The 13,442-nt window shown below is 41.2% G+C and overlaps 1 protein-coding gene across 1 annotated transcript in view; it reads right to left on the bottom strand.

Annotated features, from left to right (window-relative positions):
• Positions 1 to 13,442, bottom strand: part of skic3 (SKI3 subunit of superkiller complex) — a 183,377-nt gene that overhangs the window by 17,937 nt on the left and 151,998 nt on the right. The window contains exons 35-39 of the mRNA XM_073066275.1: positions 10,896 to 11,024; positions 10,343 to 10,467; positions 8,417 to 8,575; positions 7,302 to 7,454; positions 3,096 to 3,226 (exon numbers count right to left, since the gene is read on the bottom strand). Of these exons, the coding sequence (XP_072922376.1) occupies positions 3,096 to 3,226; positions 7,302 to 7,454; positions 8,417 to 8,575; positions 10,343 to 10,467; positions 10,896 to 11,024 (697 nt within the window). The remainder of the gene's footprint in view (positions 1 to 3,095; positions 3,227 to 7,301; positions 7,455 to 8,416; positions 8,576 to 10,342; positions 10,468 to 10,895; positions 11,025 to 13,442) is intronic.

Raw genomic sequence — 13,442 nt, 5'->3', positions numbered from 1 at the left:
ATGAGGTCACACGCAGGTTGATGGAGCAATACCTTATCTCCTGCCTAGGCAGCCTCCTACATTCAACTCACAGACCTCCGTTTATACCCCTGCCCCCACCTTACCCCATCCCTATCTATAATTTTAGTCTGGTTCTCCCTCTCTCTTTTTCCCCCCTCACTATAATCTCCCCCCAGCCCTACCTTTCTTTCTCTTTTATTTCCCATAATTCTCCACCTTCCCCCTAGCCCATTTCCCTTCAACCTATCACTTCCCAGCTCTCTACTTCATCCCTCCCCCCACTTCTTATCCCCCTTCGACCATCCCATGTTACTTCACTCCTGATGAAGGGTTTCAGCCTGAAACGTCGTCACTACCTCCTCCCATAAATGCTGTCTGGCCTGCTGAGTTCTGCCAGCATTTTGTGTTTTTATTTATTTCCAGCATCTGCAGATTCACTTGTGTTATCCTTTAAGTACCTCTGCTATCTCCTCTGGTTCCATACACACTTTTCCACTGTCACACTTGATTGATCTTATTCTCTCACATCTTATCCTCTTGCTCTTCACATACTTGTAGAATGCCTTGGGTTTTCCTTACTCCTGTCCACCAAGGCCTTCTCATGGCACTTCTGGCTTTCCTAATTTCATTCTTAAACTCCTTCCTGCTAGCCTTATAATCTTCTACATCTCTATCAGTACCTCGTTTTTTGAACCTTTCGTAAGCTTTTCTTTTCTTCTTGACTAGATTTTCAACAGCCTTTGTACACCACGGTTCCTGTACCCTACCATCCTTTCCCTGTCTCACTGGAACGTACCTATGCAGAACGCCATGCAAATATCCCTTGAACATTTGCCATATTTCTGCCGTACATTTCCCTGAGAACATCTGTTCCCAATTTATGATTCCAAGTTCCTGCCTGAGAGCTTCATATTTCCACTTACTCCAATTTCCTAACTTGTCTGTTCCTATCCCTCTCTAATGCTATGGTAAAGGAGATAGAATTGTGATCTATCTCACTGAGAGATCTGACACCTGACCAGGTTCATTTCCCAATACCAGATCAAGTTCAGCCTCTCCTCTTGTAGGCTTATCTACATATTGTGTCAGGAAACCTTCCTTAACACACGTAACAAACTCCACCCCATCTAAACCCCTTGCTCTAGGAAGGTGCCAACCAATATTTGGGAAATTAAAATCTCCCAGCACAACAACTCTGTTATTATTACATCTTTCCAGAATCTGTCCCCCTATCTGCTCCTCGATATCCCTGTTACTATTGGGTAGTCTATAAAAAACACCCAGTAGAGTTATTGACCGCTTCCTCTTTCTAACTTCCACCCACAGAGACTCTGTAGACAATCCCTCCATGTCTTCCTCCTTTTCTGCAGCCGTGACAATATCTCTGATCAGCAGTGCCACACCCCCACCTCTTTTGCCTCCCTCCCTGTCCTTTCTGAAAAATCTAAATCCTGGCACTCTAAGTAACCATTCCTGCCCCTGAGCCATCCAAGTCTCTGTAATGGCCACAACATCATAGCTCCAAGTATTGATCCACGGTCTAAGCTCACCTGCTTTGTTCATGATGTTTCTTGCATTAAAATAGACACATCTCAAACCATCTATATGTGAGCCAACAACCCCTTCTTCCATCTCTTCAGTTCGGTTCCCACCCCTAGCAATTCTAGTCTAAACTCTCCCCAAAAGCCTTAGCAAACTTCCCTGCCAGGATATTGGTTTCCCTCGGATTCAAGTGCAACCCGTCTTTTTTGTACAGGTCACACCTGCCCCAAGAGGTTCCAGTGATCCAGAAATCTGAATCCCTGCCCCCTGCTACAATTCCTCAGCCACGCATTTATCCTCCACCTCACCCTATTCCTATACTCATTGTCGTGTGGCACAGGCAGTAATCCTGAGATTACTACCTTTGAGGTCCTGCTTCTCAACTTCCTTCCTAACTTCCTGTAGTCTGTTTTCAGGACCTCCTCCCTTGTCCTACCTATGTCACTGGTACCAATATGTAGTATGACCTCTGGCTGTTCACCTTCCCACTTCAGGGTATCGTGGACGCGATCGGAAACATCCCGGCACCTGGGAGACAAGCTACCATCCGCGTTTCTTTCCTGCTTTCACAGAATCGCCTGTCTGACACCCTAACTGTAGAGTTCCTTATTACTAATGCCTTCTTCCTTTCCCTACCTTTCTGAGCCACAGGCCAGACTTTGTGCCAGAGGCATAGCCACTGTTGCTTCCTCCAGGCAGGCCGTTCCGCCCACCAAGGTACTCGAACAGGAGTGAGTAACTTATTGTTAAGAGGGACAGCCACGGGGTACTCGCTAGTATCTGACTCTTGCCCTTCCCTCTCCTGATTGTTACCCACTTATCTGTCTCCTGAGGCCCCAGTGTGACTATTTGCTTTTCACTCCTCTCTATCACCTCCTCACTTTCAAAGGTCATTGAGCTGCATCTCCAGTTCCCTAACCCAATCACTAAGGAGCTTCAACTTGACACATCTGGTGCAGATGTGGCCTTCCGGAAGGCTGGGAGTCTCCCAGACTTCCCACATCTGACACCTAGTACAGAACACCAGCCTCACAGACACACTTCCTGTTTCTATTCTTCACAGATAATCTATCTCACTATTTCTATGTTACACTGACTGTCCTGTTTAACATACTATTTATTATAGATTGCTATAAACTGCACATTTAAATGGAGACGTATTGCAAAGATTTTTACCCCTCGTGTATATGAAGGATGTAAGAAATAAAGTCAATTCAATTCAATAATGCATTACAGAACTCCATCCATGCAGGGTCATGGCAAAATTCAGCAGCAGCAAATGTCTTCTAATAAACTGCAACATTATGTTCTTAAATTGGTTTATCAAAATGTAGTAAAAATCAAGTAATTTAATACCACCAATACTTAGCAGGCAGCATATGTGATGAGAGATATACTGTGAAATGTTTCAACTTGGCGACCCAAAGAACAACGATGTCATTATCTAGGTGATCAATATGAGGAAAAATATTGGGGTATCGTATTTTTAAAAATAGCTTGAAGATGATTCAATAACATTAGTCTCTGAAGTTTTAGTAATGTTACAAAATTACCTTGCTCCCATTTTCAGTGTAAATTGCAGAAGAGCTTGAAACAGAGCAGCAAGAGGGCAGAAGCAGATCTTCTGAGCTTCACCAGCTGCTTCCTTCACCAGGGATGTCCATCGATTGTTCTGAAGTTTTAACTAGCAAAAAGAAGGCAAAATGTAAATTTATAAGGTAATATGGTAGGCTCAATTAAAGAGTTATTCAAGTGCAGGTTTATTGTCATCCGACTACGTATATACAGCCAAACAAAACAATGTTCCTCTGAATCACAGTGCACCCACAAAATATATATCACACATAGCAAATATTACCACAAGACCATGAGACCTGAAGAACCTGTCAGACAGAAGAGCAGAACTAGGCCATTTGACCCATCGCGTCTACTCCACCAGTTCATCATGGCTGATCCAATTTTCCTCTCAGCCCCAGTCTCCTGTCTTCTCTCCATATCCCTGCATGTCCAGATCAATCAAGAATCTATCAACCTTTGCCTTACATACACGTAAAGACTTGGCCTCCACAGCTGCCTGTGGCAAAAAATTCCACAGATGCACCACTCTCTGGCTAAAGAAATTCTTCCTCAACTCCGTTCTAAAAGGACAACCCTCTATTCTGAGGCTGTGTCCTCTGGTCTTAGACTCCCTCACCATAGGAAACATCCTCTGCAAATCCACTCTGTCAAGGTCTTTCACCACTCAGTAAGTTTCAATGAGGTCACCTCTCATTCATCTGCATTCCAGTGAATACAGGCCCAGAGACATCAAACACTCTTCATATGACAAGCCATTCAATCCGGGAATCATTTTCATGAACCTACTTTGAATCCTCTCTGATTTCAGAATAACTTTTCAAAGATAAAGGGGTCAAAACTGTTTACGATACTCCAAGTGAAGCCTCACCAGTGCCATAAAGTCACAACATTACATCCTTGCTTTTATATTCTAGTCCTCTTGAAATGAATGCTAACATCGCATTTGCTTTCCTCACCACAGACTCAACCTGCAAAGTATTCTTTAGGGAATCCTGCACAAATACCATCAGGGTATTTTTACCCTTGCAGTTCCATAGCTCTATCTACAATGATTCAACATCTTCTGACTCGATGTCACCTTCTAATTTTTCACCACCAGACCAATGCCACCACTGTTGTCTTCCTGTCTATCTTTTTGATACAATATGCATCCTTGGACATTAAGCTCCCAGTTATACTGTTCTTTCAGCCATAATTCAATGATGCCTACCACACCATACCTGCCAATCTGCAGCTGTACTGCAAGATCATCTACCTTATTCCGTAAATAAGCATTGACCAGCGGTCAGTCTGGACCATTTCAGCACATCCTTTCTAAGAGGGTTAGAGAAAACGGCCAGATATCCTGGTATCAATGACACAGGAAGGAAAAGCAAAGAAATCCTGAAGAGAGAATTTAGACAGCTGAGAAGCAGGACCTCCATGGGAGTAACATCCGGCTTGCTACCTGTGCCATGGGCCAGTGAGGGTAGAAAAAGGCTGATTTGTGACTGAGAAGCTGGTGCAGGGAGCAAGTTGTCAGGTTCTTGGATCATTGGGATCTCTTCTGGGGAAAGAGATGGAGAAATGGGATGTGTTGCACCTGAACCCAACGGTGACCAATACTCTCACAGGCAGGATGTTTGAGCTGTTGGGGAAGATTTAAACTAATTTGGCAGGGGGACGGGAACCAGAGTGAAGGAACTCAGGATAGGACAGATGGTAAAAAAGCAAAGATAGCATGCAGTCAGACAGTCAGGAAGGGCAGGCAGATGTTAGGGCAAAACTGAAGCCACAGGATGAGTATCAGTACATTAGGGATGCAGAATCAAAAAGAGTAGCAGATACATTACTCAAAGTGTTATATCTCAATGTACGGAGTATAAGAAACAAGCTGGATAATCTTGTTGCACTTTTATAGACTCTCAGTTATGATGTTGTAGTCCTCATTGAATCGCAGCTGAAGGATGGTTGTAGTTGGGAGCTGAATGTCCAAGTTACACATTGTACCAGAGGGATAGGAAGATCAGCAGATAGGGTGGCGTGGCTCTGCTGGTAAAGAATGGCATCAAATCACTAGAATTGGAAGTGACATAGGATTGGAAGAAGCTGAATCCTTGTGGGTTGAGTTAAGAAACTGCGAAGGTTAAAGGACCTTGATGGCAGTTATATACAGGCCTCACAACAGTAGCTGAGATGTGGACTACAGATTGAGAAAATCAGATTGGTAATGGATCTGAAGACAGTGAACTTGTTGAATGCCTATGAGATGGCTTTTTAGATCAGTCTGTTGCTGAACAACTAGGGGATCAACTGTACTGGATTGGGCGTTCTGTAATGAACTGGAGGCAATTAGGGAGCTCGAGGTAAAGAAATGCTTAGGAGTCAATGATCACAATATGATTGTGTTCAACTTGAAATTTGATCGGGAGAAAGTAAAGTCTGACGTAGCTCTATTTCAGTGGAGTAAAGGAAATTACAGTGGTATGAGAAGAGTTGGCCAAAGTAAATTGGAAGGAGATGCTGGCAGGAATAACAGCAGAGCAGCAATGGCATGAGTTTCTGGGAAAAACTGAAGAAGGTGCAGGATAGATGTATTCCAAAAACAAAGAAATAAACAAATGCCAAAATAGTACAACTGTAGCTGACACGTTAAGTCAAAAATAATGGAAAAGCAGGGTATACAACAAAGCAATAATTAGCAGGAAGAGAGAGGCTTGCAAAGCTTTTAAAAGCCTATAAAAAGCAACTAAATTAATCATCAGGAGGAAAAATATGAGGTATGAAAGCATGCTAGCAAACAATATCAAGGTGGATAGAAAAAGCTTTTTCAAGTATATAAAAAACTAAAAGTGAGATAAGAGTGGATATAGGACTGCTAGAAAATGAGGCTAAAGAAATAATAATGGGGGACAAAGAGCTAGCAGATGAACTCAGTGAGTATTTTGCATTCAGTAAAACACACACAAAATATTGGAGGAACTCAGCAGGCCAGGCAGCTTCTATGGAAGACTAGCTAATGAGAGAGATCTGGAAGATTATAAGGCTAGCAGGAAGGAGCTTAAGAATGAAGTTAGGAGAGCCAGAAGGAGCCATGAGAAGGCCTTGGTGGACAGGAGTAAGGAAAACCCCAAGGCATTCTACAAGTATATGAAGAGCAAGAGGATGAGAAACATTGTCCAGAATTGCCAGGATTTTGCATAGAGTCCTTTGTTCTACCACAGCCTCCAGTGTGTCCAGTTTGACTCTGATAACAGAGTCAGCCTTTCTAATCAGTTTGTTGAGCTTGTTGGCATCACCCGTATTTATACCATTGCCCCAGCACACCATCACATGGACGTTTGTACTGGTGACAGCAGACTGGTAGAACATGTGAAGGAGAGGCCTGCATATTCCAAAGGACCTCAGCCTCCTCAAGAAGTAGAGGTGACTCGGGCTCTTCTTGTTCACAGCCTCTGTGTTGGTGCTCCACTCAAGTTTGTCTTCCAGGTGCACCCCCAGGTACCTGTACGTCCTCACATCCACATCCTCACCATCAATAGTAACAGTGTGCAGTGCAGACTTAGTCTTCCTAAAGTCCATCATCATCTCCTTTGTCTTACTGAAGTTGAGCAGCAGATGATTCAACTTGCACCATTTGACATAGTAATAACCTAGGCTGTTTATTCATAGCGAAGACAATAAACTTAGTGGGCCAGGTGCACAAAGTGCTTTTACATATTCATTAGAAATTGTGAAACAAGTGAAAGGTGTGTTTTCCCTTTCAAATTCATGAGCAGTATAAAAAAGGAAAGCATGACAACATCTACTCTACACTGCGTAAAACATCATAAACTTCCTCAAAAATTGAACGATATTGTAATGTTTCTAATTTTAATTTCCAGAAAATCAACAGTTTAATCATATTTACTGACTGCAGTAAATAGCTGCACTGTTGTAGTGCTGCAAATTAGCAATGAATGACCTCAATGAATTTTTAAAATTTCTGCAGCATATTTATAAACAAAGGATAAAATGGAGCTTCTTCTGAAAATGCCAGTGTATCAAAAACATCTAGGACAGGTGTTCCCAACCTTTATGCCATGGACTAATACCATTAAGCAAGGGGTCTGTGTTCCCCAGGTTGAGAACCACTGATCTAGGAAGAGGAAAAAAATCAAACTAGCTTGAAATATTGTTCATAAACTTGCAGCGATTCTCACCGTGCTGAGCTGAAGAGCGAGCAGTGCTAACCGGAGCAGACTTGACAACTTGCCACTCACGTCACCTTGTTGGGAAGACAGCTGCAATCCTTGCCTGTAGCACATCTCCGCAGCTACCATCAAACCCTGAGATTTATATATTTCTGCCAACCACTAGTGGGAAACAGACATTCAAAAATGAACAGTGATTCATGCCAAATGTTTTATTCTTATTTTAATCAACACTAAAAGCTCATGAGTCCTTAAAATATGAGCTGAAGAAAAGCAGCTGTGCTGGATTAAAGAATTTTCCTTTCCAAAGTTTCAAGAGCAGGATTCTGGAACATTCTGCGTGCTCCAGCGACCATAGTTCATCTCTGTTTGTATCTGGTTTAAAGTAGATTTATTGTCAAAGTACATACATGTTATCATATATTATCTTGAGATTGCACATTCTCCCACTGGTCACGTGCAATTCACCTCGCGCTTCCAATTCCCTCCCACATTCAAAAGGCACAGTGCATATTAATTGACTATTATAAATTGCACCTGTTACTTGAGTGGCAGAATAGGGGAGCATGTGATGAGGATAAGTTATATAAAAGTTCATGGGACTGATACAAATACTTCAAGAGTTGGCACATGATTAAAGAATTGATTGGCCTCTTCTATGTTATATTAAAAAAATGGCATGTGACTTACTCACTTATCCAAAACCACACTAATGGAATGATTTCTAAATACACAGTAAAATACATTTACCATTAGGGTTACTATGTAACAAATGAAAAGAGCATTAAGTCAAGCCAGTCTTATTAACAGCACTGTTTTCTATTAAGCTATGTCTTCTAATTCTATTGGCATTGCTTCAATGTTCAGATGGAACAGAAAGCAATTCTCATGATTCTCAGAATGCTCATTTATGAAGGAATCCAATGATATCTATGACTGAAGTAATGACTCCGTCAGTGGTGAACAGTGCTTAACAAAGATGCTGACAATTTATGTTAAAGAATTTGTTTTAAGAAATACAGAAATTATGAATTGTTTATAAATTACTGCTCTAGAACGTGGTGCAAAGTGGGTCATAAACGCAACTACTAAAGAAAAACAAAGCACACAAACACGGAACATACATGCCAAGCTGTTACTGATGTGAAGTTTGACATCACTGCCTTCTTTAGCTCTTCTAAAACTGTCTCTGGAAGCTGTTGGGGGGAAAGCAAGAGTTGCTCACACTGAACTTGTCTCAACAAGAGGAACACTGCAGGATGGTCTGGGTGGCTCTTAAGTACCTAAAATAAAAGAAAAGAAAAGAAAGTGTCAATAAAATACAAGCAACTTTTTTCTTTGCAAATCTGGTCTAACCTCAATATGTCCACTATCTCTTTAAAATTCTCTGTGAAACTATTTCACCAAGTTTGAATATTGTCTTTTCTGGCTCAATGGATTTTTGTTAAAATACAATTTTGTGAAGCATCTTCCTACAGAAGTCCTACTTTGATACACAAAACACATAGCATCTTTCAAAACAGTCAGATTGTTCGTGATGACAGGAAATATTTTGGAGAAAAACCCTACGGGTGGTTTTGAAGGACATTTATTTAAAGTGTAGTAAATCCAGGAGCACCGTCTCACTGGGATTCCGATGATTCCAATGGGAATCTTTGGCCTATACATTAGGGAGTATTGAGCACTATTTTAATTAATTTACATGAATGTTACAAGTATTTTACTATGATTTAATTATACTGTGTTATTTTTTAAAATCATAAATTCACTTACAGGCTTTCAAAATAGTTGAAGCTGTGAGTGCAGTTGCCAAATGTGTCAGCAGCACTCTGTGGCTCTGTGGACAGAGCCATGGCATTTACATCTGCTGCTACTAAATCAATTCCATTCTTGATCCAAGCCTACAAAGTGGAGAGATGAGAATACTCCACAACCTCTAGTCCTGGTGAGCACAGACTGGCAGGGACTAAATTTATTTAGAGATACAGCACGGTCCCTTTCAACCCTTCAAACCACGCTACCGAGCAACTCCAGATTTAACCCTAGACTAATCACAGGACAATTTACAATGACCAATTAACCTACTAACTCTTTGGAGTGAGGGAGGAAATCGGAGCACCCAGAGCAAACCCACACATTCCACAGGGAGGATGTACAGACTCCTTACAGAGGACGCCAGGACTGAACTACGAACTCCGACATCCAGAGCTGTAATAGCGCCATGCTAATCTCACGCTACTGTGGCAGCTGGGTTTTGTAAGCCAGATCCATCTTGATCCAGTCCTTAAAAGTTTTTCCATCTGAAAATGCATACTTCAAATCTGATTGGCATTACTGAATAAATACACAGGAGAATGAACATGGCCCTTTGAGTTTCTCAACCATTCAGCCAAATCAAGGTCAATATTCTTGCTCAACACTTTCCTTCTCATTTCCCAGAACCCTTTCAGACTAGATATGCTCAACTGATCATTAAGAATACAAATAAGTTAGTTTTTCAACCCCCTCAGTGAAGTCCTCCTGAGATGAAGTCCTATAATTCCAGGGTCTCTTGTTAAGCATAGCCGTATTTCTGAATCCATACCAGGCATCATCAATTGCATCATTCTTCAATTGTTTAAGACAATTAAGTACATAAGTCCATTTTACTTGATCTTTCTTCACGGAATCGTCCTTGCATCTCAAGAATCAATCGAGTAAAATCCCGTTACATTACTTCAAAAGCAAGTAACCTCCAGTGTTCAAAAGACCAAAACTAAACTTAGCATTCTGGAAGTCATCTCACCTCTATAACTGGAACATCCAAGTCCTGCTATACACATTCTCAAAGAACTAATAAATTATTCCAACATGATTTTATATTCATAAAACCATGCTGACCTTGTCCAATTATGTTCTCGACACTTGGTAATGATTACAATAGTGCATTAATCAGAATTCTTTCATCTTTCTAAACATACCACTAAGGAGGATGAATGAAATACACTGCAAGGTTTTTACTTGAAGAGTATGAAAACAATCACCAGACTGCATTGTGAACTATACAGTACCTTAGTGCAGAAGGCTTCCGCATCACAATGCCTGCCCATTTCTTTGAGCCCAGTTGCAGCCTGTTGCAGAGACCAGTTCTCCAGGGATTGAAGATAGAATGTTGGCATGGTCTTATTTGTTTTTACTGTAAAATAATATGTATTATTTATCATTGCTCCACCCAAAAAATAATCCAGTGCAAGACATAACATGCCAATCTACTTCTGAGAATCCCTGGGCCAAAGATCATTAAATATAGAGTACAGCATCTGGGGTGACTTTGAGATCTGAATCCAATAATTATGAATTTTAAAAAGGATGCTTTCAGTATTAGGCAATAGCACAGATAACAGATATATCAGCTTAATTTAGCAGGCAACTACAATGTTGAGGTGATTCCAGATTATTAAGATGAAAGTGTTTCAGCTACTGTGACAGCAACAAAATACTGCAGATACATCAATAAGCCCCTTTTGTTTCACACCAAATTTCAAAAGGCAGTTTAAAGTTTGGGTAATACTGAAATAAAGTATTGCAGATTTTTGTAGGCAATTTACCATGTAAATTACGTACTTTTTGTAGAGATTGCTGTAATGAACAGCTCCTCATTTGCAGTCAGTTTAGGTGTTGTACCACTCAGATGAGATAATGTTCTCTCCATGTGGCATGCTGCCATTAAACTGGCCCACACAGTGGGATCATCTGCAAAGTGAAACAAATAAAAAATACATTCATTTAACTGAAAAACTAGGTACAACATCCTTCAATCCTCCAAGCTGCACCTTGCTGCTTCCCTTGTTTACAGTTCTAAGATGGAGGCAGTAAAGCCATTGCCCAAATTTCACATTTAAAGATATAAGTGTTTCTTTAGTAATTTTATGAAAACATTTATCAGGCCTTTTTTTTTAAACTTAAATGCTTTGAAGTTGTTTACAATATATATTAATGATTTAGACGAGGGAATTAAATGCAGCATCTCCAAGTTTGCGGATGACATGAAGCTGGGTGGCAGTGTTAGCTGTGAGGAGGATGCAAAGAGGATGCAGGGTGACTTGGATAGGTTAGGTGAGTGGGCAAATTCATGGCAGATGCAATTTAATGTGGATAAATGTGAGGTTATCCACTTTGGTTGCAAGAACAGGAAAACAGATTATTATCTGAATGGTGGCCGATTAGGAAAAGGGGAGGTGCAACGAGACCTGGGTGTCATTGTACACCAGTCACTGAAAGTGGGCATGCAGGTACAGCAGGCGGTGAAAAAGGCAAATGGTATGTTGGCATTCATAGCAAAAGGATTCGAGTACAGGAGCAGGGAGGTTTCTACTGCAGTTGTACAAGGCCTTGGTGAGACCGCACCTAGAGTATTGTGTGCAGTTTTGGTCCCCTAATTTGAGGAAAGACATTCTTGCCATAGAGGGAGTACAAAGAAGGTTCACCAGATTGATTCCTGGGATGGCAGGACTTTCATATGAAGAAAGACTGGATCGACTAGGCTTATACTCGCTGGAATTTAGAAGATTGAGGGAGGATCTTATTGAAACATATAAAATTCTAAAGGGATTGAACAGGCTAGATGCAGGAAGATTGTTCCTGATGTTGGGGAAGTCCAGAACAAGGGGTCACAGTTTAAGGATAAAGCAGAAGCCTTTTAGGACCGAGATGAGGAAAAACTTCTTCACACAGAAAGTGGTGAATCTGTGGAATTCTCTGCCACAGGAAACAGTTGAGGCCAGTTCATTGGCTATATTTAAGAGGAAGTTAGATATGGCCCTTGTGGCTAAAGGGATGAGGGGGTATGGAAAGAAAGCAGGTACAGGGTTCTGAGTTGGATGATCAGCCATGATCATACTGAATGACAGTGCAGGCTCGAAGGGCCGAACGGCCTACTCTTGCACTTATTTTCTATGTTTCTATGAAAAGAAACGATGTTATTTCAGTTTCATCCTGGTAAATAAATTCAAATGGATATCCTTAGCCTTCGGTCAATTTTGTCCAGTTATGGTTAATTGGAAATGATATTAATTCCATGTCATTTGCGTGATTAGCCACTGACAGAATGGACAGATTTTAGAGCTCTACATGACAGTAAGCAACAGATGTTTAGCTCAATGGTGAATGTAATTTTCTTGATTTCCAGACACATTCGTTGCTGAAATTGGAAACTTGTTTTTAAGTTACAATTTTCTTCAAACTTAGACAGCTGAAACAATTTAACCTCAAAAGGGAAAGACCAAAGAGATGTAATTCAGAAACAAAAAGATCAAAATGATTGTTTGCAGTCAGTGGACACCGACTGTTAGAATTGAAATGCAGAGCACACCAGCCAGACAACCAAAGACATCCAAAAGCCTTTCGCAGTTCATACTCAGTGTTCAGATTATTCTTCACTTCTTTGGGAGGAGAAAGGCCATTTAAAAAAAAATGCAGCAAATACAGGAGTAGGAAGATGAAACATGAGGAAATCTGCAGATGCTGGAAATTCAAACAACACACACAAAATGCTGGTGGAACACAGCAGGCCAGACAGCATCTATAAGGAGAAGCACTGTCGACGTTTCAGGCCGAGACCCTTGGTCAGGACTGGACGTAGGAAGATGAGTTAGCACAGTTGCAAAAGGCACAATATTATCAGGACAGAAATATTTTAAATCCTATATGAAGAATTAGGGACTAAAGGGTTTATAGATGAGACCAGAAAAATATAATAGTAATGGTAAGAATTTTGGCAATGTGGAGGATCAGAGGGATCTTGGGGTCCAAGTCCAGAGGACACAGAAAGCTGCTGTGCAGGTTCAGCCTGTGGTTAAGAAGGCATATGGTGCATTGGCCTTCATCAATTGTGGGATTGAGTTTAGGAGCAGAGGGGTAATGTTGCAGCTATATAGGATCCTGGTCAGACCTCACCTGGAGTACTATGCTCAGTTCTGGTCGCCTCACTACAGGAAGGATGTGGAAACCATAGAAAGGGTGCAGAGGAGATTTACAAGGATGTTGCCTGGATTGGGGAGCATGCCTTATGAGAATAGGTTGAGTGAACTTGGTCTTTTCTTCTTGGAGTGGCGGAGGATGAGAGGTGACCTGATAAGAGGTGTATAAGATGATGAGTGGCATTGATTGTGT

This window comes from Hemitrygon akajei, chromosome 2 (assembly GCF_048418815.1).
Source record: "Hemitrygon akajei chromosome 2, sHemAka1.3, whole genome shotgun sequence".
Lineage (NCBI taxonomy): Eukaryota > Metazoa > Chordata > Chondrichthyes > Myliobatiformes > Dasyatidae > Hemitrygon > Hemitrygon akajei.
This window is presented reverse-complemented; position numbering and strand designations above follow the sequence as displayed.